Here is a 25,894-nt window from a genome sequence, read left to right as displayed (position 1 = left end):
GTGAAGTTGCTTGTCCAGCTGTTTTGAATCAGAACCACCAAATGTGAATCATTGAGACAGCTCACACTCACAGTAATGGTATACTTAAAAAAAAAAAAAAAAAAAAACAGAACAAAATGAGCACTGCATGAAGTGGATATTTACCTACAGTCCTTTGAAACCTGCAAACGCATCCTTGTCCTATGGCAGAGATTAAAGGGGTCATATGATGTTGCTAAAAAGATCATTATTTTGTGTATTTGGTGTAATGAAATGTGTTTATTCGGTTTAAGGTTAAAAAACACATTATTTTCCACATACTGTACATTATTGTTTCTCCACTATGCCCCGCCTTTCTGAAAAGTGTCGATTTTCACAAAGCTCATTGGTCTGAAAAGCGAGGTGTGCTCTGATTAGCCAGCTATCCAGTGCGTTGTGATTGGCCGAATACCTCAAGCGTGTGACAGAAATGTTACACCCTTGCCATACTGTGATGCGTGCCCCGGTCAGAACAACGGTGTGACAAGACAATAACAATAAAACCAATTACAAACGAGCAATTTGTTGCATCCAGTGGGGACATAATTATGGATTATAATGACTTATACTGTCTTTTTACGCGTTGCATCGCATCGCGCTGCATAAACATAAAACCATGTCTGCATTTGTGATCGGAGAAACGATAATCAACAAGCGCTACTCTACACTGCTCAAAACTAGCATTTGAATCATCAGTGGCAAATCTTTTAAATATGTAAACGTACTTACAGTGATTTTTTAAATATGGAATTTTTTTATATATGTGGTTCAGGAAACAGTCCTCCATAAAATGCGCTGGACATATCTGAATATTTGAGTTGAACTGTTCTAGAACAGTGTTGTAAATACAACTTAACCACTGATTTCTAGTTGTGTCCTCTTTTGGAAGGCCAAACAAAGTATTTTCGCTTTTGCAACGAAACACACAGTGTCAAGGCGGCGGTGGTGGCAGCAACAATAAAGTTACGTAGCCTTTCTTTGTGTGAACATTTGGGGCGGCGTTATGCAAATCTTCCCACATCGTGAAGTAGACATGTGGGAGCGTGTTTAAACGAGGCATTTTATGAGGCTGTGGACGAGTCTTAACTTTTATAAAGAATATCTCTTTGGGTTTGAGACTTTAGTCTTTGCAACTTTAGGGATCTTATCTATTCACAAACAGCTTGTAACACTCCAAAGAGAAAGGAAAACCTGAAATCGCATCATATGACCCCTTTAAGATCGTCTTCATTAGGTTCAACACCTGCATGTACAGCTCGTGAAAAATGACTCTGTACTGCAAGTAAAAACATTTTTTTTCAACCAATCAAAAACACAAAAACACCTGAAGTAACAAAAATAACATTGCCATGTGCCCTATCCACCTTATTTTGCAATGCGGAATAAAGCTGTTTTCTGTGAATGTGTGAGACTTCCAGTTGATTAGCCACAATATATCTACAAGAATAACAAAGTGCAGCAAAAGGCAAAACTACTTGCAGTACAAACCAGTGTACTTGAATACAAAGATAAATTAAAATAAAATGATAAGAAATACTAGTTTGTAATATCAAGCTGCATAAAAGGTTGTTTTTGAGGCCACGCCTGATATTACATTTAAAATAAGGTAACTAGATTGACATCCAAATACCATGATACGTAAATATGAATCTGATCTGATTTTACATCTGGTATTTGCATCTGATACCATCCGTGTACTATGGTACTGCCACAGTAGGCTGCTTTTTGAAAGCCAATTTTGAGAGACTTCTGCTGAGTCATATGAATAGGTTTTTTAGATGTGGTTGTGTTTGACAGTATGCACCTGGCAACTGGTTCATTTTTAACCACTCACTTTCTCTCCTCATTAACACACATCAACTGTCAACATATATATTTTTTTAACTTCTTTGGAGATTTTTTTTTGTTATAAATATTATATCAAATTACAGTGAACTATTTTTAACATTTTATAAAAAATATACATAAAATATTAATCTGAAATATCTTGCCATGTAGCTTATAGTGTAAACGTATCTTCCAGCTTATCTTAATTACCTTTTTTTTCTTTTTTTTTTTTTTACTTTTAAGTCATTACCTTCTGCAAGTATGAAAACAAACAAAACCATAACCTGGACATTTTAGGCAATTTACAAATCTCGGCCAGGACAGCTCAGGGAAAAAGAGGATGTATAGCCACCTTACCCAAAATTGTTAAGTAAATACAGTATAACCTGAGGCACAATGCATTTAGTCTACTTGTCATTATTTGAATGTATGGTTATGGTGTGAATATAGACTTATGGATCTTACACATATTGTTTTAGCCTTTCAATAACGGAGAGGCAGACATCACTCTCTCTTTCTCTCTCTCGCGCTCTCTTTTAATCCATTGCACATCTCATAGGCTCTTCTTTTGATTTATGTCTATTAAGGTACTCATATAGAAAACAACTTATTTATTGATTTGTTTTCCCAAAGAGCCAAAGTCAATCTGATAGTATTGATTCATGCTGTGCCTTGAAAAAACATTAGAAGGCACAAACTGATTCAGTTTATTCTGTGTATCTGAAGAATAGTATTCTTTTTCCATCTCAAATGACACATTTATGAACCTCTGTCTGTCCGGAGCATGTGCATGTATAAGGCTAAGACAGAGTGAATGAAACTAAGTGGGTCAGAGAGTTTGTTCATTAACAGATGGTGTTTGCTTTCCAGTGGCAATAAACAAATGCACTCGGCAGAGCCATAAAGACCTGTGAATATTTGTGTGTCTGCATGTGTTTGTATTGCTAATATGCATGGATGCCCGTATATAAATGAATAGGCTGCTCTCTGATTAAGATTTTGAATGGCGAAGCTGCAGCGGTAATTGGAGAGCGAGGGAAAGGAGCGAGAGAGAGAAAGAGAGTCAACATTAAAACACAGAGAGAATGATTCCAAAACCCCATTAAAGACAAACCATCTTGTGTGCAGTGGTCTTCATTATTCATTAATAGTTCATTTGCCAGCGTAATTGTAACTGATAGTTTGGTCTCAGACTGATTGTGTTTATTGCCCTCAAGATGTGTGTCATTGTTTTTATATTTAGCATGTTTAACAGATTTATTGTAAGAGGTACCAATGAGTTACTCTTATTCCTAATCCTGTAGACTATAATTTTGTTGTGTAAAAAAAAGACATTTTATTCATTAATCACATAATTGCCATGATGATGTGTCAATAAGGCAATCAAAACAATGTGTAAATGCAGCATCTTCAGCTTGGTGACCTGACCTCTAACCACTGGGAAACATCTGAATGAAATCGATCACATTGTTTGAGTAATTTGTACTTGGCTGCTATTCAGAACATCTTCATGCGTTTGATTGTGACATTTTTTTTATTTGAACTTTTTTGATGTTTTGATTTTAAAAGAGCAAAACTGAATACAAAACCTCCAAATTCACATCTGATAGACTCTTATAGAAAACTTCTTAATTGTTTCTCTTCACATTTATGTCTAGGTAAAGCACTTTGATGGGATAGTTTACCAAAAATGAACAATTTGTCATCATTTACTCATGTTGTTTCAAAACAGTTTTACTTTTACACATCACAGCTGTTCCAAAATATATTTTGCAGCGATTTGCTTTGTCTCGTGTTTTCACTACTGCTTTGTGACCTTATACATTGGTCAGAAAAACTTTTACATGCAGTAAATGAATTATTCCGTAATAGTTCAAGGAATAGTTCAACCAAAAATAAAAATTCAGACATCATTCACTCACCCTCATGTAATTCCAAACCAAAATACATTCCTTTCTTCTGTGGATCAGAAAAATGCAAGGTGTTAGGGAGCATGTTCAAACTGACTCATCTTCTGAAGCTTTGTGAATGGCTTTTTGATGTATTATTTAAATCATTATTCACTGAAAAATCATTCAGCATATTAAAACTTCTCACACAACAACTGGTTACGAAACACGTGAGTTTCACTGACGTCAAACTATGCAAATAATGTTGTTTATTTCTGTCCATTCATCAATGGCTTCAGAAGACATGACATATAGCACAGGATTTGTATGGACATACTTTATGAGATTTTTATCATGGATTTTAGAACTTGATAGCATCCATTCCCACTGTATGGAAAATAATTGTTTGAAAATGTGTCAAAACTCCTTTCGTGTAGCACAGAAGAAAAAAGTCATATGGCTGGAATAACATGAGGGTGAGTAAATAATGACATGTGGGTGAACTAACACTTTAAGCTTCAGACTTTCACTTGAGCCCTACCATAACAGCCAAAAGAAAATGCTTTTAAAAGTTCAGTCTATAATGTTGCCACTGACACGCTATTTTCAGTTCTGCAACAACAAAAGCTTTTGTTGTTCAGGGTAGACCTTTGCTGACCTTATTGGAGACTCATGCCCATGTGTTTACCAACAAAAATCCAGGCTCTGCAGTTTAAAAATGCATCACGTCAGTAGTTTAAGATTGTCTTTAAATTGTTTTTGAAATCCAGAGATTTGTTCTGACTGTGAGCATTGCCCAGATAATGAGCCATAATGAAGAGGAAAAAACACTGCACAGATAATGAGCCGTAATGAACAAAAGAACATTGTCTTCGTAAAAACAATTAATCTAATAAGGACTATTCAGTTTTAGGACAGTCAGGAATTTCATTGCTCTTCTCTTCCCTTCCTTTGTTCATTTTTTTAAATAAATCCAACCAGTGTGAGTGCAGCTGCTTCATTATGTCAGTTTCTGGTATTTCTCTCTTTCTGTCAGTTGACTGTTTCTGCGCAACATAGAAACCCATCCACTAGGACCAATGAATGAGCGCTTATGTGTGTGTGTGTGTGTGTGTGTGTGTGTGTGTGTTTTCCTCTACACACAATGGCAACTGCAGTGATAAAAGCTCTGCAGCACTCTCTTTCTCATGTCTGCATAAGTGTGTGTGTGTGTGTGTGTGTGTGTGTGTGTGTGTGCGCAGGAGGCCATTTCAGTGTCTGTCAGATCTCATACCGGAGTGTCAGAGCTAACAAGCTCCTGCATGGACTGAGAACACTACAAATGGGACACTGCCTGGAGGCTGCGAGTCTTCGCACATGCATGTGTTTGAATGTGCATGAACATACGTCAGTCTGAAGAATGTGACATTAAGTGTCTATATTTTGCAGCAGTATATCGTAAAATCCAGAGAAGACTGTCTGTTTGTGTTTGAGTATGACAGAAGCGTGATATACTGGGGGATGTAAGTGGACTAAGTGCCATGAGCCGCATGTATATTTTGTGTTTTTTTTAAAGTCATACTATTGCTGCCGGCCAACTGGTGGAGTATTCAAAGCTGGAATCATAGGGAAATCCTGACAGAGTCTGCCCTAAAGTAAAAATGTCACAGAGGAAGAGGTTATTGATTTATTACCCTTGAAACTGTCAGAAATTCTGACAAAGCATTGACACAGCAATAAGTGATTAGTGAAATGCCAATTATCCGATACATGCAAACCATTCCCGTCAGTCACCTTAACATTGCAACTACACCAGGCATTCCGCCAGGAAAAAGCTTCCTTTCAAAACACAAACAAATGATTTATGAACGCAACAAGGGGAAGGAATCCCATTGAAAAAGCTGATGCTGCAATTACTCATGTAAAATGACACACCTTTAGTGCATTTAAAAGGTTCTGTCTTTGTTGAGAGGTATGCGGTCATATTCAGATGGTGAAACAGGGTGGAAATCATATTGAAAACTCACATACATATAAACACAGACAAATTATCATTAATATATAGTCCCATTCCTCTTCACATGTGTGAAAAGCTTTAAGCTCGGATGGAAGGATGGATAGATAGATGTGCTATTACCTTAAAGGGATAGTGCACCCAAAAATGAAACAATTTACTCATCCTCATATCGTTCCAAACCTTTATGCATTTCTTTGTTCTGCTGAACACAAAAGAAGATATTTTTAAGCATGATGATAACCAAATTCAATTCCCATTGACCCCCTTTTGTCTAATGCAACCAAAACTGTTAGTTTCTAACATTCTTCAAAATATCTTATTTTGTGTTTAGCAGAACAAAGAAATGCATAAAGGTTTGGAACGACATGAGGGTGAGTAAATGACGACAGTATTTTGATTTTTGGGTAGGGTGAACTTTCCCTTTAAGCATCGCACACTTATTGCGTGAAGTGTTTATTCAACTTGACTGTTCTAATAAATTAAATCAGGTCAACTTAACAGGTAGGTCAGCTGATGAGTTAAGACAGTGACTGTGATACAGTTCAATAAATCATTCTAGCTGTTAGCAAGGGTTAGAGTTCAGCTGAGAGTGCTGGAAAATAAAGATATCTATGGCGCTTATGTAAATCCTCTGGGTTTTCTGTGATGGACAGAGCTAGGGTAATTTCCAGATCACCTTAATGGTGGCAAAAAAGGAGACCAGATATTTCTGACCTTCCTCATGTCAGGCTGAACATGCATGTTTATATGTGTGTCTGTGTGTGAAAGTGTTCCAGTTCATACAGAGTCAGTTGTAACTGTGCATATTTTAACTCTGCTGCATAAAGAGTTTTCCTTGCCCCCTCCTGCTTCAAACACACTCCACTTCCTTCCCAAAGGAGAGGAAAGACATCTCTTGCCCTCTCTCTCTTAATGTCTGTTTCTCTCTCTAATCATGCAATCGACAGGTTGTTTTAAATTAATCATAAATGCAAATCTCCTTCATGCTTGCTTTCCTTTTTTTATCTTTTCCAAATTGCAGTTCACTACAGAGATGGTTAGGATGTTTATACAGAGAATTTAGATGTTTTTAACTTATATATAGATTACTGTTTATTGTGTCTTGCAGCGGTTCAATACCAAACCTCTTATTTTCAGGTTTTAACTTTGAAAAGAAAGGAATAGCTCATGCAAAATGAAAATTATGTCATTATTTACTTACTCTGATGTCATCCGAACGTACATGAAAGGAAAAGTAAATTTTTGCATTATTGACACACTGTTTTCCTAATTAATGTTGTTCAGTTGCTTTGACGCAATCTTTTTTGTTTAAAGCGCTATATAAATAAATAAAAGAAAAAAAAAAAAGCCCATTAAAATAGGGCCTAGTGTACTTTGTTAAGATTAAGGAATTAACGGTATTGGTTTTTCACTGTGTTTTAACTGTATTTTGAAATGCATAGCATGAATTGCATTGTGTTTGAGTTTTAGGGTAATGGAAATGTCTGTAAACTCAACAGATAATGTCCTGGCAGAAAATTACCAGTACCTTTTTTATTTATTTACCTTTTTTTCTTACAGTGAACGGAAGCCAGACACAATAGCGACCTTATTTATCACAGTTGTGACATTATGGCGCACAATTGCAAATTTATTTCTAACAATGTGACTTTAATTCTTATTTTAAACTTATCTTTATTTTTTAATCTGAGGCAAAAACTGGCTTCCGTACAAACCTGTATAGTGTTATTTATTCAGTGAAACACAAAAAGAGAATTTTTCAAGAATCTTTTCTATACTCCAAGAGTTTTCATAATGACCAAAAGCTCCACGGAACTACTCCACACTACTTACAGATTCTGATGTGACTCATTGTGCTTCTTAGATCCTTATGTCGTCACTCGTCAATCGATCTATTGTAGAAATGAATTTGGGCAATAGCAAGTGCCTTGATAAACTTTAAAACTGGGACACAGATGACTCAATTTCCTACAACAATTATGCAGTCACACATTAAAACATCACTGGTATTTATGAACAATATTGTGGTATAACACACCATGCAGCGCCAATATCTTTCTGGTATCATGTTGAATATTCTTTGTAAGATCTTCTTTGTTCATAATATCTGTCAGTTTAAGAAAGTGAAGAAACCTGACAACAATTCTAACTAAACATATTAAGCAAACAAATTTTGATTTAAAATAGCAAACTGTTTATATTTTGGTACATTGTGTAAATGTTGATTGTGAGCTGATTGAGACACCCCAAATCTTTTAAACATCTATAGCTTTGTGTAAGGAATGAACTAAAATGTAAGGTGTTAAAAATTCCCTCCTTCCCCTCCCTCCACTGGAGCTCTGAAATCTCATTCACATTCGAATTTAGATTTATAAGATTCCATGTCAATCTACCTTGCTATCTTTGACACCATTTACGCCGAATACCATTTCTTATCATGTGTTTTCAAAGCATCTCACCAGTTTGAATCTGCAGAACTGATAGTGAAATTAGATAGCTAGAGTATAAGGCAATAACAATCCAAATTTTCATAACCATGTTCTACAGTGCTTTTATGACATTTCAGATGTGGTCACAATGTAATGCCAGTATATGGAAAAGCAATGCATACATATTCTTTACGATATATGTGTCAATATGTTTAGAAGGACAACAGGAAGAGTATATGGAAAAAGTTTAAGGAGCCTCAGTCACTGTTAAATTAATTTCTTAAGATTAAGACTTATCAGTGGTTATCATTTTGTTTCTGTATTTAAAATCTGTCTCTCACTGATGTGACGGCAGACGGGCTTATCTGTTTTCCTGCTTACATATTAATATGAAAAGGTGCAGTCTCGACTGCTCCAGATGTCTCTGCTCGCGGATACCCTCGGGGCCATCGCTATACCCCGCGCGCGCACCTGTCACACACTCTGCTACCGAGCTCGATCCAAGCCGGAGTGAGTGAGTGAGAGCGTGTCACTCAGCGGCTCCACCCCTCCGGTAACTACACCCCGCTCAGAACCGACCGAACCAGCACATCAGACACATTCACCGTTATACAGGTATCCCCCCAACGTCCCTACCGTGGCGAAAAGTTATTTTAGGTGTTTATGTTGGGATTTTAAGGGAACTTACGTGGACTTGGCAGGGTCTAAAAGGTAAAAATGAGAGGGAGGATGATGAAGATGAAGGATGTCTTGGGGTTCGAGTCGTGCTGGACGCTGTTTTTTGTCTGCGCTCTCGTGCCGCTCCCAGCGCGCTCAGATATTACTTGCACCTCGTGCTTCGCACCAATACGCCGGAATGAAGCGCACGCGAAGCCAACAGCCTTTATCAGCCGTGATTTTGGAAGTGCACCGGACGGCAGCACTTATAAAAACTGGAAATGGAGACTTGATGGAGCTCAACTTTCCTCCGAAGCGCACAAAAAGTCTTCTTTTGTGTCCTGGAGAGAGAAACTGCAGAACGCGCACATATCCAGAGCAGAACGGACGAGCCCAGCAGAAGAAAAAGACGAAAAAGTTTATCCAACAAAGGACACCCAAATGAACAAGAGAGAAAAGCGCAGTCTGTTTCCGCCTGACAGTGCGGCCGGTTCTCGGTTCGAGTTCAGGCGTACCGGAGGGGTTGAAGGTACCGGAAAGAGCCCGAGGCAGAATGAGCCACACCTGATCACGTCCAGCTTTGCGCTGTCCGGAGATTCGGCTCATAATCAGGCCATGGTGCTGTGGTCCGGACACAACAGCAGCGTGAGTGTAAACTTTAGCCAACGTAGTTCACTTGAAAGAGCCATACTTTGCTAATTGTTTCTTATATACACTTGTAAAGTTAAAATGGAACAAGTGGGTCATCTTATCTGTAGTTTTGCATTGTGATGGCTCTGATATTCTGGAGTAGTTCACACGCAGGACTGGTGCGCGGCAGCTGCAAAACCAGCGCGCGCACGCGTGCGTCACCTTTTTTGTGTTTATGAACAGAGACTCTGCAGCCAAGGCGTACCATCCAAACAGAGGTGAAAAAGCGCACTTGCTCAAGCATTTGAGCAATTATAAGCCGCTTTGGATAAAAATGTCTGCTAAACGAATAAAAGTAAATGTAAATTTGACAGACCACAAATTAGGCAGTGAGAACATAATCCATAAATCAAAAGAAAAATCAGTCTGCCTCATCTTAATATTAACGTTTCTTTCATGAATGTGTACTTTCCAGAAAGGATTATATTGTTGTTGAAAGCCATCAGTTCTCATAACACCCATACAATTATTACTCTGTTATTCTGATGATTTCAAAGTATGTGTGAGCATAATAGTCTTTCATTTTTATTGTCACTGTTGTGCTCATACTCAACTTACTCTCAAAAATCTCTTCAACTCTTTATTTATATGGCAGATTTGAAGATTTATATGTAAATACTGTATGAAAGATTTTGTATGGAGATTTGTTACTGTTCCTTTATTTGTATGTATTTTATGAGCAACACATTTCATAGAAGAATTCTTGTTTCTAGTGTCTCATAACTCAGACATTTGCCCTCATATCTGAATATGTGCACTTATATTTGTGCTTCCTTACCACAGACTATGTAAAAAGAGTAGGATGTCAAAATATGTAGTATTTATGAAACTGTAGGCAAGCAATACCCGGATGACCTACTGCATCTGCTGAGATAATGAAGTAAGCAGCTAGTGGACACTTTTCTGTCCCATAAGGCCATGGTAGCTGAGAGAAGTGGGAAAAAATGGTTCAGAATTGTGAGCTTTTGAATTGAGAATAGCTTTTGGTCAGAAAGTACTTTCTTGTAAATATTGAATGCACTATTTTGCAGTTATTGTCTGTAAATCATATGTCGAAAGACAATGTCAATGAGATGCAGTTTGTTCGAATCCATTGCATATTAAGTACGGACAGGATTTTGGACACAGTTTCCATCTCATCACCTGTGGTTTGATGCATACTTCATTAGGGCATCTGTTCTGGGATGCAGATGTTTCCGAAGAACCTGCCAATAAGAGCACAGTTCAGAAGAATGAATTGATATTACTTTAATATGACTGTCAATTATCTGCCTGCATCACTTTACTTCATAAACAATCAATTTCTTTCATCAATAATCTACTTGCTGCATCTGCTAGATATCTACATCTCTAGCGCCCAGGGTGCTCTGTTTGTATTTCTCCATATGCTGCTGTGTTTTGAGTGTGAATGACGCCTATTTTTTGTTACCCAAACTCATTCCTTTTCCTTCACAATTTCTGTGCCTCATCTGAAATATAAATGACTGACTCTGTCAGCAGACTTTTAGATTGGCAGGGTAATACCTGCAGAATTTATGTGTGCGTGCGTGTTTCTGCAGTGCTGCTGATGCCATTGGAGTATCTTTCACCAAACCGCATGAGTGATGTTTTGCGATGCCACAGATGCAAACTGAACGTCAGAGAACAGATAGCATTCACGTAAACTCTTTCTGTCTCTATCTCGCCTTGGCATACACAAATTTATTGCATTGCACACAAACATTCGCTGAATTGATTTGACACATTTGACACTGCTATACATAACGAAGCACCAAATTGTTTAAAGAATAGCATTCAATAAAATATTAAAAAAGCATCACACACAATTGTGACGTTAAATGAAAAATGAGGCCCATATGGTATTTTCTAAAGATCCGTTTAGGAAATGATGTTAGCACGAGAAGAGATGACACCGGTATGATATCGGTGGCATGCTAAGAATGAAGCCCTCTGTCATGCCAGTTTTCATCAAATGCGAAACCTTTCCCATTGCTTCCTGTAGACACTCTGTCTTATTACCACACAAGTGATAAAGCTAATGTCTGGCCTTTTGCACCTCTGTTGTACCTCTCTCAATCACTGACACGCACACATACAAGTGCTATTTACGCACTAAGACGCATAGGCAATAATGGTGCTGCTAATTTTTACTGTTATTATAGTGCAGCCTGTGATAAATACCCTTGTTTGCTCCAGAAGGTGAGAGCAGATGGACAGATACCTGTAGAGTAGGATACAGCTACACTCAAAGGTGTCATAGAGAGCATGTTGCAGCCGTGCATGTGTGTGTGATGACATCACGGAAGAATTAGAGACTTTACAGGTTATTACACCATCTTAAAGGGATAGATCAGCTAAAAATGAAAATTGTGTCATAATGTCAATCCACACACACACACACAACACTTTTGTTTATCTTTGAAAAACAAATATTTAGAGGCCCCTTTAATAAAAGTATATGTAATCAAAACTTCCATAAAGGTTAAAAAGTAATCCATATTAATTGAGTTGTTTAATCTGACTAATGAACTATTGTCTTAACAATTGTACTACATAATATTACTTTTTGTCAATTTGAATGTGAATGCAAAATAACTAATTTAGCCAATACATTTGTCAGTAAAACAGATTTCTTCTTTAGCAATTTTTTTAAATTAGTTACAAAATACATTTTTATAATAGCCATATATATATAGTCTTATAGGACACTTAAAATGTTAAAAGCATATCCAGGATATAGTTTTTAATGGTTGTACATACTGTAGGCCTCAACTCTTGACACAAAAACCCCAAGAATGGTGACAATTCAGAAATGTAAAAATGTAAGCTCTTTACCTCACAACACAACAAAACAACAAAACTCATTAAAAAAAAGCAGACAGAAAACGATATTCTTATGTAACCACATAATTTATGCATGCTGCAATGCATGCTGGGACCTCACAAACCCATAACATTTCATCAATATGAAATTCCTCGTTCCGATAACTGTGTTAAATCTGTTGGTCTGACAGTGTAGTTATAGGTTCAAGAAAATGATATTTCTTAGTATTTGAGATGCAAAAGGTTTCGTAAACTGTAAAATATGTAGTTGCTTTTATTACAGTGCACATGATGGAATGGATTTATTTCAGTTTTAATATAACTAAATTACACTGTCAAGTTTCATATTAGACAATCCAACAGACATTACTTGTTTTAATGCTTTAAAATAATAGATTCACATTTATATAAATATTTACAATAATATACATTTTGTTTATTTGTGATGACGTTGCAGGGTTTTGAATTAATTATTTTTGTTGAGTTATGTGTTTTTTGAATTTAGGTGAAGTTAGGTTGTAGTTATTTAAAGAGAACATTATTTAAAAACTACCAATTGGAACACAGCTACAGTTTACATTTTATGATGATACTTGTTTGGCTCATGCTGTACGGCTTTCAGCTAGAGTAACGTTTGCATGTTTGAAGCATTTGCTATATTTTGATGTTAGTGGCTTTGGCGACCAAATTGATCTGTAGCGTTCAGCAGTTTTCCTGAAGCAGAGTGAGTGTGAGTGTGTGTGTGCAAGAGAGAGCAAGAAACTGTGTGTTCTGCTGAAAGCGTACTCTCTTAGGCCTAATGTCTCTGAAAGCTGAAAGCTTTCACTTTTGATTCACGGCAATGGAGAGGCTGTTTGGCAGCTTTCTCAATTGTAAAAACAATCAATGAAAATCCATAAAGATGATGGAAATGCAAGAGAATCATTTTGTGGCCCCTGCTACGCTTGCCCTTGGGTCCTGATCCATAGTTTGCCCTCCAAAGTCTACGATGACATTTTCTCTGAGAGGAGCCCCCACTGAGCTAGAAATCATTGTGAAGTTGGGGTGTGTGTGTTTTGTTGTCTAGACAAAACAGATCTTATGCAAATGTGGCTAAGGAAGCACATCTCCAGGGGAAGTCGCTCCACAGGAGTTTGATTGTGATCGAGCAGTGATTTTAGCGTTCTAAAAACTCTCTGACCTGCTGTGAGAGAATCGCAGATTATGGCTGTACAATCATAGGTTGCGCAGGGTTTATTCTGGTTGCCTGTCTGTTGCGCTGGAGTTTCATGCTGATGCTCTGCTGATGCCCTACAGGAAGATGGCAGTCAACTATGTCCAAGTGAGGACTCGTGCATGTGTTCATGTGAAACTTTCAAGGGTGTGTGCGTGCATGTTTGTGTGGGTATTCAAGGCCTGCGGAGAGCATGAGGGATGTCCTTGAAGAGTTTGGCTGTCCATCCAAATGTCTACACATCCTCCAACAGTTTCACTCTGGAGTGACAGCCAAAGTGGTTGTGTGTTTGAGCGAGTGTATGTTCATTTGTGTGTATGTGTGCGTGTCCTCTCTCTATCTCGGGGCAGCAGAGTGGCTGAGCTTGTAGCAGTAAACACTCTGACTCGGGGACACATCAAGCCTGGTTAGTTTTAAAGGACTTTTCGATATTAGGGCAGTTTTAGAGGATGCCAATGTTTTGGTTTTGTCACTTTTTATAAAAGTTTCCTCAAAGAAAGTGAGTTTTATTCAAAGAGTATGCATCTTAAATGTTTTTGTACAGTTTAAAAATATGGAGAACATTACGATGGAGCGAATTAATCATAGGTTAACTGCTACCCACCTATAGATAATAAGGATTAAAAAAAGAATGTTATATGATATAATTTAAAAGAACTTTTCTAGTATCTTTTAATATTTCATTTATTCCTGTGATGTCAGCTGAATTTTCATTTTAAATTACTCCAGTCTTGAGTGTCACATGATTCTTTAGAAATCATTTTAATATGCCGACTTGGTGGTCAAGAAACATGCACAATATTTTTGAAGAAACTGTGATAGAATTTTTTTCAGGATACTTTGATGAATAGAAGGTTCAAAGGAACAGCATTTATTAGAATGGCAGAAATCTTTTGTAACATTAGAACTTTACTGTCACTTTTGATCAATTTAATGCATCCTTGCTGAATAAAAGTATTAATTTCTTAAAAGATTTTAATATTTTTTCAAAGTAATAGTATATTTTTGTATATTAATCATGTCTTTTTAGTTCCTTTCAACCTTTTGCTGTAATTTGTGTAAAGATGATGAAAGGTGTAAAAAGTTTCAGCAAACTATGCTTTAATAAAAAAATGAAGTTCTCTGAAGTTCATGTAATCTAAAGTAGAGTAGTCAACCTGTATTTCTGATATTAACTATACAATAACCAACTTCCTAAAATTTACTAAAGTAGTGTAGGGGCCATTTAAGAGCTTCAGTCCCTCTGTTATGGACAGCAAGTCATATCCGTTTACCTGCATTACTCTTAAGAATGATATGTTCAAGTGAATCTATGCACATTCTGTCTTGTATAATTTGTCACTTAACGTGCAGAGCTGCTTGCATAACCTCAGGATTTATTCTCTCAAACCCTGAAATCTCATAATCATTATTAGAATCTACCAGAGCAATGTGAATATATTTTGTTAAACTCCATGTTTTACAGATTCATGTATTGTGCCACTAACTAATCATTTTAAAATCATATGATTTATGAGACAGCCATTCTCAAAGTATAAGAATATCCAGTACCAATAAAAGTTTGAAACTGAAATAATTTGTCATTTGCTCAGCACAGGGATTTATGTACAAAGTGGAGGGAAAGTGAAACAAACAGCCCTACTCTCAGCATTTCCACAGCAGAGGATTATAAATATCTGGAATTAAAAAAATCCTGTCTCCTGTCATTGTAAAAAAAAATGTTATATTAGAGGATTACATGTACAAATCTAGTAGTGGTTCCTTGAATTTATCCTTAAACCTAAATAATTAGACTTCTTTTTATATCCCTGATCTTCTTTTCAGGTTATTCTGCTATATGTGCACATTTCCAAAGCTCCATCACTCAAATATTTGCTGAAACTCACAAATGTGATAGAGATGGTATGTTCAGTCAAGTTAAAATTTCTGACTGTCACTTCTGTAAAGGAGACTGCAATTTTTTGTTTTTTTGTGCATCACTAAATATTGCTCTTTTGAATTAAAGAGGTCAACCAGTAATACATTTTACCAATGCCAAGGTGGGAAAACTAAACTGGCTACAGCTCATCATTATATTGAATGCATTAAAAATGTCCTTGGTCTTTCTATAGCCCTTTATGTCTGAAGCAGGCCATGCAAAATGTATGAAATCTCAGGTGCAGTTTATTGTACAACCAAAATCCCAATAACATCCAGAAAAAAAAAAAGAAAAAATGTAGAACTAGGAAAAAGCCCATAAATTAGACATAATCAGTTTAAATGACATCCATTAATGCACAGTGTACTACTGGGTGTCATTTAAGCTGCTTATGCTTAATTTTCCATCTTCAATTTCCTTTTTTTAGTCTGTCAATGTGAATGTGAGCAACCCAATGGTAATATGAATCATATCCATGCATCATGTCTTTTTTATATCATTTTATATTAATATATATATATATACTATATTCTGCAGTACTAATAATATTGGACTATAAAGACTGATGGAGATTTATGTACTACGTGTAAGATTTATGATTTCTTTTTCCCAGATGAAGTTGTATGTGCTGACAGGGCACATCTCCACATACTTGCATTTTTCTGGCATGCAAAATATGCATTAAGTATTAAATAAGTATATGCATAGGGTCGGCGTGGTTAGTGTGCCGACATATACAGTGCAAATGCGCTCATGGTGACCCAAGTTTGATTCCCGTCTCGAGGTCCTATGCCAGTCCTGCTTCCCTCTCTCTACCCAATACTTTGCTGTCATCTCTCCACTGTCTTGTCTAAATGATAAAGGAATAAATAGCTCAAAAAATATAACTGAAAAAAAAGTATATGCATAAGTAACAGTAAAAATAGGACCATAGTTAATAATGATAGATATAGATACATTCACTTGAACTTGTGGAAAAGAAATATTGTAACTAATTTAAGTTGTTTAATATACTCTTGAGTTAAATTTTCAGTATGTCCTTTAATTACTTTGTGGTCAGTTTTAGTTGATTTAGCCATTCTGTTAACTATATAACTACGTCAACTACCAGTTATTAGAGTATTAGTAAATTGTCTGCTCAATATCTACTAACTTTATTTTGATGGTCCCCCAACAGACATTCAACTTATTCTACTAACCCTAACCCAACAGGCTACTGATACTCTACTAATACTCTACTAATGACTAATGAGAGTTAGTGGTCACTTTATTTTAAGGTACATTTCTCGCTACTAACAAACTATTAACTACGACTTTTGCCTCAGTACTCCTAATTTGCTCGTTAATCGTTAGTAGGTAGTTAAGTTTAAGTTAAGTTTAGTTAAGTTTAGATATTGGGTAGGATTAGGAATGTAGAATATGGTCATGCAGAATATAAGTACTTATAAACAGCCAATATGTTAATAATAGGCATGCTAATAAGCAACTAGTTAATAGTGAGAATTGATCCCTATACTGACGTGTTACCAGGTTAGTAGTTGCAAAGTTACTTACAGTCAACAGGATTTCGACCAATAAAATAAATTGTCACAGGGGAAATCAGTTCCCCTCAAATTTACAGTGGTGTCCTTCAGGTGTAGATCATCACACTAATATTGTAATGTTATGTTAGAAAGTGTAGTTTTAATTTATTTTTCTTCTTCATTTTGAATGATATATTTATTGTTTTAAATTTGAAATTTAACAAACATATTTTTTTGTGGAATTTTTTGCCTATAATAAAAGCAAAAAATTAAAGTAACATTATATGAAATATTTTTTTCCCCTCTTTTTTATATAATACAGAAATTTTGTAGAGGATAAAGTGTCCAAATATTTTTGAGGCCACTGTATTTCTCACTAATAAATTGTGCTCAGTAATAATAAGATATGTGAAAGCGGCCGTGTACCCTTCACATTCAAATATATGCAGACCAGTGACCTGTTTTTCCTTCCAGTGGGATTTGCAGTGACGGATTTATTCATTATGAGCTGCTATCCATGCTTTGTCACAGTACTGAATATTAATGAGCTTGCAGATTAATTGTGGATATTGTACTCTTTCCCGGGATGTAGAGAGCAAGTGTCAGAAGTGACCTGCAGATGGGAGATGAGAGCATTTGTCATTGGTCTTTAGAGAGAGAGAGAGAGTGTGTGTGTGTGTGTGTGTGTGCTTGGCACTGATGTGTGTGTATTCCTGTGAATGTCTTTGAGACCTGTGTGTGTCCGTGTGTGTGTCTAATTATTGGTCTGTAGAGAGTCAGCTTGTCTCTCTGTCTTTTTAATTAAAGGCAGAGGCAGCGGAGGTCGAGTGGGTATCCAGACTCTAGAGAACCGCGGTGAAAGACATAGAGAAGAGCAAAGGAAGCCAGGGAACAAGAAACAAAGGAAGTCAGATCAAAATAAAATAGCATAACATAGAGGTCACACGAAATTTAGAGAGCAAGCTATTATAACCCAGTTCTGCCACAGAAAGGAAGTGACATCACAGAATCTGTGTTTACAGGGAGCAGTGATACGTTCAAGTCAAAGTTAAATCCCTTGAGTGTCTTTAATGTTAATGATGCAACCTTTTTGTTTCAGGCTGACTCTCTTTATTTTGACTTTGTTCAGATGACAGCTCAGTTCAATCTATTTTTATCTCAATGGCAAAACTTTCTCTCATATTTCTAGCCCTTTAACCCCAGTGACAGCTTGCGTTAATGTTCTGTGGCAGGTCTGAAAAATAAATCTCCTCTAAAAGGCTACATCCTTTTAAAAATGACTAACACCTCTGTTTAACATTGTGTGGAGAAGGGCCATGAAAATTTACCGCTTTATATGGGCCAATAATCTCACAGCAGGTTTTCCAGGGAGCTAAACAGCTTATTGTTCATCTAATACTTTTAACATCTACTTTTTCTTTCAAAGACAAAAAAACAAAGCTCTTCTCTTTTTCTTCACATTTGTTTCTGTTCATTCTTCACATGATGTGCTGCGAGGATTTCAGTTTCTCCTCAACAGCCATTATAAAATAAATGGACTGTCTTTCTCTTTGCTTATTTTTAAATTGTTGTTGTTTCAATTAAAATAAAATGTCATAGACAAACATTACATTTCGGTTCTGTTAATCTAGTTTACACAGCCAGGGGGTGCAGTTTCCTTTGCTTTTCCATAAAATAAATAATTTCAGTTGATTAAAAAAATGCCAGTGGTCTGCAGTTAGGAGAATTATAATAATAACATATATTGTTCAACTTAGGCTTTTAAAATATGAAAAGCTAAGCTTAACCTTTAAGTTAAAGTGGTTTCCATTTATTATGCATTCACGGGTTCACTAGTTCATGTAAGTTTGGAACACAATTGAGATTAAATATCTTGCATAATCTTTGGTTAATATAATATAGAATAACTACACTATAGTTTAATATCACTATAATTTGATTATCTAGGCTCATGTGTCAGGTTTGTTCATCTGAGAATGTTATGTATACTTTTTATGTTTTAGTCACTAGAAAGTTTACAGATTTTTTTGTAGACACTGAAGACAGCACCACCTGTTTGTGTGGAGGTACAGCACTGGCTTTCTCCAGGTGAATAGTTGAGATCTGTATCTCATTGGGTTCTTTAGAGGTTTTATTGTCTTTGAGGCAACCTGGATTCACAGGACAGACAGTCCTATTCTTATAGACAAAGAAACACTGAAAGCACATTGATTTTCTGAAGGAGAAAAGGCTCCTTTCTTTAATGGTAGGCTCTATTTACTGGTTGTTGTTTTTTTTTTTTTTTTTGACATACAGATACACCCATACATCACATGTACACACCTGCTCCCTGAAGGCATAAGTCTGAAGCTGTTTATTCACTCCTGTGTAAAACATGCCTGACACCAGTGAGACTCAGTAGGACTAAAATTTGATTGTTTTAAGAAAATAATGATTTTATTTTTTAAGGAAAACAAAATGAGTGTTTAATAATGCGCTTACAATGAAAGGGGTTATTATACTAAAGTGTGAAGCAAGTATTCTTAAAGACCTTACACTTGTAAAAACTGCATGATGAATTGTATGTTTCTTATGTTCCAAATTAAATTCAAAGATTGTATGATTGCACAGATATAAGTATATAAGGGCATTAGTGTTTGGCTATTGTAACCGAGGAATAAATCTCCCCAGAAAATCTCTGAAAGTCCAAATTAATTTCTCTGGTAATCAGCAGAATGTCACAGTTGTCCAGAATATTTCTTTAGGAGGAAACAGAGCACTTTTAACTGCATGTAATCATTACATGGGGTGAGATAAAGTCATCAGGAAGACATGCACTCATTTATCATGTGTATGTTAAGCTAATTTGTATACTTGAAAATTAATTGTCATTGTTACTTGTGAAGACCTACCTCTGTTATTGTAAAAATATGTATTCCTACACCTTAACATTTTCAGATTTTAATTAAGATATTATTTGGTTATGTACCTTTATTTCAATTGAGACCATTCTCAAAAATGTGTTTCTAAGAGGACATAGCAAAACAAGCACCCAAAGTACTAGCTGATGACTTTATGACTCGTTTGTGTATGTATGTTGGCAGAAGCTCATGTGCCAGTGATTCGTCAGAAAAATGGAGCGTGGAACATGACTGAAGATTCAAGGATTTTCGCAGCCAGAATTCTGGAATTCCTGCCCAGTTCTCTAAGCTGTAGAAAAGCTACAGAAAGAATCAAAATAAACAATAGAAAAAGTAAAAAAAACAAGCATTTTATATATAAACCCAAAAAAGAGGAGCTGAAAATATGCACAAGATATCTAAGTTTGGTTACACGTAAAGATTTATATGTGTTTGTTCGTGTGTATGCTTACATGAAGGTTTCTTTTTATATCATGCAGTAAAATAAACCTCCCAGCTGTTGGCAGTGTTATGAAGGCTGCTGCTCTCAGCAGAAACTTTATGCACTGTGTGTGTATGTGTGTTGTGTATATATGTGTGTAGCAGCAGCATATGTGCACCTGCTTGCGCTCTAACTGGGGATCATCTCAGAGCGATGCCCATGAAGGTCATTTATATTCACATATGTATATTCATATGCAGATGTGTACTGGAGGATTATGTTTAAGGAGCTGGATAATGTACAGAGTTTTTATTATGGCCCTGCGTGGCCCCCAGGCTTTCTGGTGAATAAACACAAAATAAGATCCAGAAGTGTGTGAAAATGATTGAAATTTTCAGCGAGGCAGAATCGAGCAATGCAATGATTTGTGGATTTTCCTAAGGCAAAGCAGTGAGCATTAATAAAACATAAATATGAATAAGTATTCTCCTTTTCTAGGTGTGTGTATGTGTGTGAGAGCGCATATCTTTTGCTTATTTGACTGATGAGAAAACGCCTCTCGCCCCAAAGCACAAACTCATTCTTGAAATTCATCTATTGTGTGTATTATCTCCATAAACTCTATTTCATGCTATGAGTGTCTGCATTTCAAATCACTTTGTGAGAACTCTGACATACTTGCAAACACAAAAAACAGAGGGTCTTTCATTTACCTTGATGGTTTATCATTAGAGTGTAAAGCGGTACGATACCCTACAGCCCCAAATAAAGCACCGGACACAAACAGGCAAATATAATAGTATAAATGTATCTAAGATTTGATTACTACCGCAGAATTTATGATACCATGAATGCAGGCCTTCCATTCAACCTCCATTTTTGCCCTACCTCGTTATACTATTCAGACATGCAAAGCATATGATAATACAGCTGTATTTTATTAAAATGAACCACTTTAAAAAATCAATTCTACTTTTTCATCCCATCCCCTCCCCCAATTTTGTAACATATTTTAATGCCTTGAGGTTTATTGATTCATACGGCAGCGTCTAAACATGATACTCAGAGAGCACTAGAAGACAGATCGAGGAGGAAACACTATAAAAGGGAATGAAAAGGGGGGAAAATGAAAAAGTGAGGAATGTTGGATTAATATTCCACACACTCCAAGCACACATCGAAACTGATTGTTTCAATTCCACCAGAGTTAAACTGATATATTATTCCCAGTCTGTTCATGATCACTGGATTTATGAGAGAATAAAGATTCCTCCGTCCTTTGTATTTTATTCAAATTGTGAGCATAAATTTCAGTTTGGCGCTAACTCAAGGAGTGTATTACAGTACACAGAAACAAATTAGTGCCAAAAACACTGAGATATGAGCTGCGAAGTCCACCAGAGAGAAACAAAAGTCACAATGTGCTACGCGACTCCTTTGAGAGCAGAATCACAATGAACGTGTTTCTCTGCTCTCATAGAAACAGTATTGCAATGGAAAATTCAGTGCTTTACTCTGACTGCATTTTGCTGTTGGAATGCCAGTGGAACAATGAGCAGGTAGTTCCATTTCATTTCACCATTTTAATTGAATTCATCTTTGTGTTTGAAAACAAAGTCTCTGACCGAAAAACTGACACAGAACATACAGACTTTTTAATCACCTCGCCATGTTAATGTGATTTTGTTGTGTAGGGTTTCGGAAACAGTTTTAATTATGGCCTTCATCATTTGCAGTAAAATTACCACTTAAAATGGGTCTTCTTGTTTTCTTGATTGTTTGTGCTTGCGGTCCCAGATTGCCGCTGTTTGCTTTCAGGTACGAGCATGGTTTGCTAGGTTATTTTTGCCTCAGACAACCTGCTGGGGAATCATGAGCCTCTAGTCTGTTTTACTCTCCAATAGGGTTGATTGCTATACCAACACTAAAAAAAGTAATTTGGCAAATATCGTTACTTGGCCTAGTCAATAATGTTCCGCTCTTTAGCATATAGTTTGGCATTTCAGGCACTGTGATTTGAAGCATGAAAGTGAATGTGTTGATGTGTGAGATTCATTAAATGTGTTATGTTTTTCAACACATTTATCGTTTGATGTTACAGCTGTTTTGTTGTGTACTTAAACATTTTTTTTTACAAATAAAATCCAGATGGAATTAACAAATCTAAAGTCATATGCACTTTTTGTATGGTGTGATTTGTCATCAAAGCTCAATAAATATTGTATTATTGTAAAAACATTACTTAAGACAATCAACAAAGAACATTTTTCATATAATTGTATGTAAAATTATGTTATTTACTTACTGCAGCTTTGTATTGGTTTAGAATTTGTATTTTTTGTGCATTTTGAGAAACACATACATCCAACACATACACATTATTAAGTGTTAACGTGTTAGTGATGAGATGAGATAATCATGAATTATTGACACTATTTGACAGTCCTACAGTAGTTTCATTTCATTTTGCCTGAGGCTGTTTATTTGTTGCTCAAAATGTCGATTTAGTTGAGGTGCCAGAGGCTGGTATTCTACTGAAACCAAAATCCCCAGTTCAAGTTGCATTTAGTTAAGCCAAGAACGGTATTGTTTATGTTCTGTGGCTAGGAAACTAGAAAACCCTCACAGGCCTTATTCTTCTCTTAGAAAAAAAAAAAAAGAATACCACATTCTATAATGGCTTCAAAAGAAAAATGGAGAAAGTAAGACTTTCAGTCAACAAATTGATTTAAAATGTCAACCTGTCCCACTCCATATATTATTTCATTTTTAAAAAGTTATGGCTTAAAAGCTGAAGTTTACAGGTGTATCATGATTTCCCATGAGTGGATTTTAAAAGGCTTATGGTCCTCTTTGAGAATAGCCTTGAGTCTTCTTCAAAATGTCATGGTCCACAACAACATAAAAAAATAAAAAAAAAACACAAAGATTTTTAGTTGGGTAGTAACTTGGAAAATAGTAATCAGTGGGGGGGGGGGTGGGGGGGTATTCAAATATTTTTTTGGTCCTTGTTTGTGCAAAAAAGGTGATTACTATGAATAGTTAGAACATTATTGTAAGAATTGGTCAAACGTTGAAATCTGCTAAATTTTTAATGTATTCTGTATTTTTTCGGGGGGTAAACATGCAGATTGCTGACCTTTAATGAGTTTATAGCAATATGGCAAAACATGTTAAATGTGCTTAGAGTACTTCACTTTTATTAGTTTCTAAAAGCGTCATCAGATTAGCCTAGCCAGAGTCTTGTAATAAATGAGCATGCAATGTGTGTTGTAATTCTGCAGACATCTGCAAAGGTTTCTGTGGAATTCTGCAGGCACAGATGCTATACTGATATACTTATGATTAAGAAGACTAATAAACTAAACTATTGTTATTCAAGCCACTGGGTACATATTACTTTGGCTAAATTAAAATGACTTAAACAGAACTGATTTCAGATCTTATTGAAGATGGATGAAACACATACTGTACACTGTAAAAGAAATTCTGTAGTTTTTACAAAATGTGACCCTGGACCACAAAGGTCTTAAGTCACTGGGGTATATTTGTAGCAATAGCCAAAAAAAAAAAAAAAAAAAAACCTTGTATGGGTCAATATTATCGTTTTTTCTTTTAAGTAAAGATCATGTTCCATGAAGATATTTTGTAGCTTTTTGCACCCTCAGATTCCAGATTTTCAAATAGTTGTATCTCAGCCAAATATTGTCCGATCCTAATAAACCATACATCAATGGAAAGCTTATTTATTCATAAATGTATAAATATCAATTTCAAAAAAATTGACACTTAAGACTGGTTTTGTGGTCAAGGGTCACAAATAATCTTGGCTGCTGTGGTTGCCAGAATAATTTTGTAAAAAAAAAAATAAAAAAAAAATACAGAAAACTGTAAACACATTTATGGTATTTTTACAGTATAAAACTGTCATTTACAAACAAGAAATTTTGAATTTAAACCAATTCAACAACACACACTACTATTAAAATTTGTTTTGTACCTTTAACATACTGTGAACCACCATAATAATGCAGGTGGTAAAAGAGAAAGCCACATGAAGAATCAAAGCTCATCACAAGAAGCTTTGCCACAAGCAGAAGTATATATTAATATATAGAAGGTGCACAGAGTCATTCATGCAAACACAAAACACCATCATGGTAACACACGACACTTAAATAATGCAATAAACACTCATTAAACAACAGAAGATGTAACATAATGCCCAGATGTACATAACTGTTAACTATTAAAAAACTATTAAAAAACATGATTATTTAAACAAAATACTTTCAAATGTGGAGTGTCACGCATGGAATTCTGGGAATATCAGTTTACAGTTTTTGACTGTAAATTATACATTTATTTGTTCTTTTTTACTTCTAAAATCTGTACCTAAATTAACAGCATTTTACTGTAAAATTACATGAAATGTCTGGTTAGATCTTTTACAATTTTTACTGTAACTTACTGTTAACCTATTAACAGTTTTTTTTTCTGTAGCGTTTTTACTAAATTTTACAGTTAAAATTACACTTGTTTTTTTTTTTACAGTGTACATTAATGTTGGAATATTCTGAATTAGTAAATTATAGTTTAATGTAATCAAAAGTTTAATTGCATTCTAACATTGTTAAATATTGGGCCACAGAATAAAGGTTCAGTAGACATTGTTTATGTCATTTTAACATTGGAAAAATACTTATAGGCAAAAACTGGTTGCTTATATTGCATGTGCATTTTTTACTGTGTACACCTGATGTCTTTTTGTGTAATACGAAAATATACACACATACAATACACTTTTAGTCAATCCTACTGTTTTTTTAAAGCTTGTAGGCACTAGAGTAAACATCCAGTTTGAGAAAAAAAAAGGGGTTCCTAAAGTGATGTCTTGCCGTTTCCGTCTCAAAAGCTGTAAAAAGTATTCTCATTTTCCTCTGGAAGACACATCAGCTATGTTAGTAGTACTATACCATCTGTTCTTACTCCGGTTATTGTTTTTGATTTCACTGCTACTTGTTGTCACTGTCAAGTGAGCAGCCTTCAGTGGATACTGATTGGTCTTAGCAGGACTTGTTTCCATGGTATCACGCAGAGCACAACAAAATGGCCATACACAGCACTATAAGCTGCAATTTAGATAATCATATTTCATGGGCAAATGCAATAAAGTAAATGAAATAGATATGGGAATTATGGAAATGGAAATGTTCAGTTGTAGGATTCGGCGTGTAATACGGATTTTATGACATACCGGCTCCAGCTGAAAAAGACAGGAATGTTGAGTCTTCAACAATGTTGACATGTTTCGCATGTAATGAAACATTTATTTCAGAGAGAACAAAAGGTAGAGGAACAAAAAGATGAATGTAATGGCAAAGCTTTTTCATGTATTTGAGGTTAGAAGAATAAAGCGACTGAACAGACCTCAGCGTATTGACTGTAATATGACAGTAAGTCATTCATGTTTAAACTGAATCTGATCTTAGCTTGAACATGAACTGATCAAACCCACATTCATATGCAAATGTAATTAAATCTGCATAAGATCCCTGCACATATTATTGACCTCATAGAAACGGACAAT

The 25,894-nt window shown here is 35.7% G+C and overlaps 1 protein-coding gene across 4 annotated transcripts in view; it reads left to right on the top strand.

The window, feature by feature from the left end:
• Positions 1-8,609: 8,609 nt before the first annotated feature.
• LOC109101273 (VPS10 domain-containing receptor SorCS3-like) overlaps positions 8,610-25,894 on the top strand; it is a 53,091-nt gene continuing 35,806 nt past the window's right edge. Inside the window, exon 1 of one of the 4 annotated variants that reach the window (XR_006156845.1) lies at positions 8,610-9,461. Coding sequence is in view for 3 of the 4 variants with exons in the window: in XM_042742091.1 (XP_042598025.1) it covers positions 8,877-9,461 (585 nt within the window). In the remaining variant the exon portion in view is untranslated. The remainder of the gene's footprint in view (positions 9,462-25,894) is intronic. The other 3 variants (XM_042742091.1, XM_042742092.1, XM_042742090.1) reach the window with 3 other exon arrangements.

This window comes from Cyprinus carpio, chromosome B17 (assembly GCF_018340385.1).
Source record: "Cyprinus carpio isolate SPL01 chromosome B17, ASM1834038v1, whole genome shotgun sequence".
In the NCBI taxonomy this organism is placed as follows: Eukaryota; Metazoa; Chordata; class Actinopteri; order Cypriniformes; family Cyprinidae; genus Cyprinus; species Cyprinus carpio.
The sequence above is the reverse complement of the archived record's forward strand: the minus strand, read 5'-3'. Positions and strand labels throughout refer to the sequence as shown.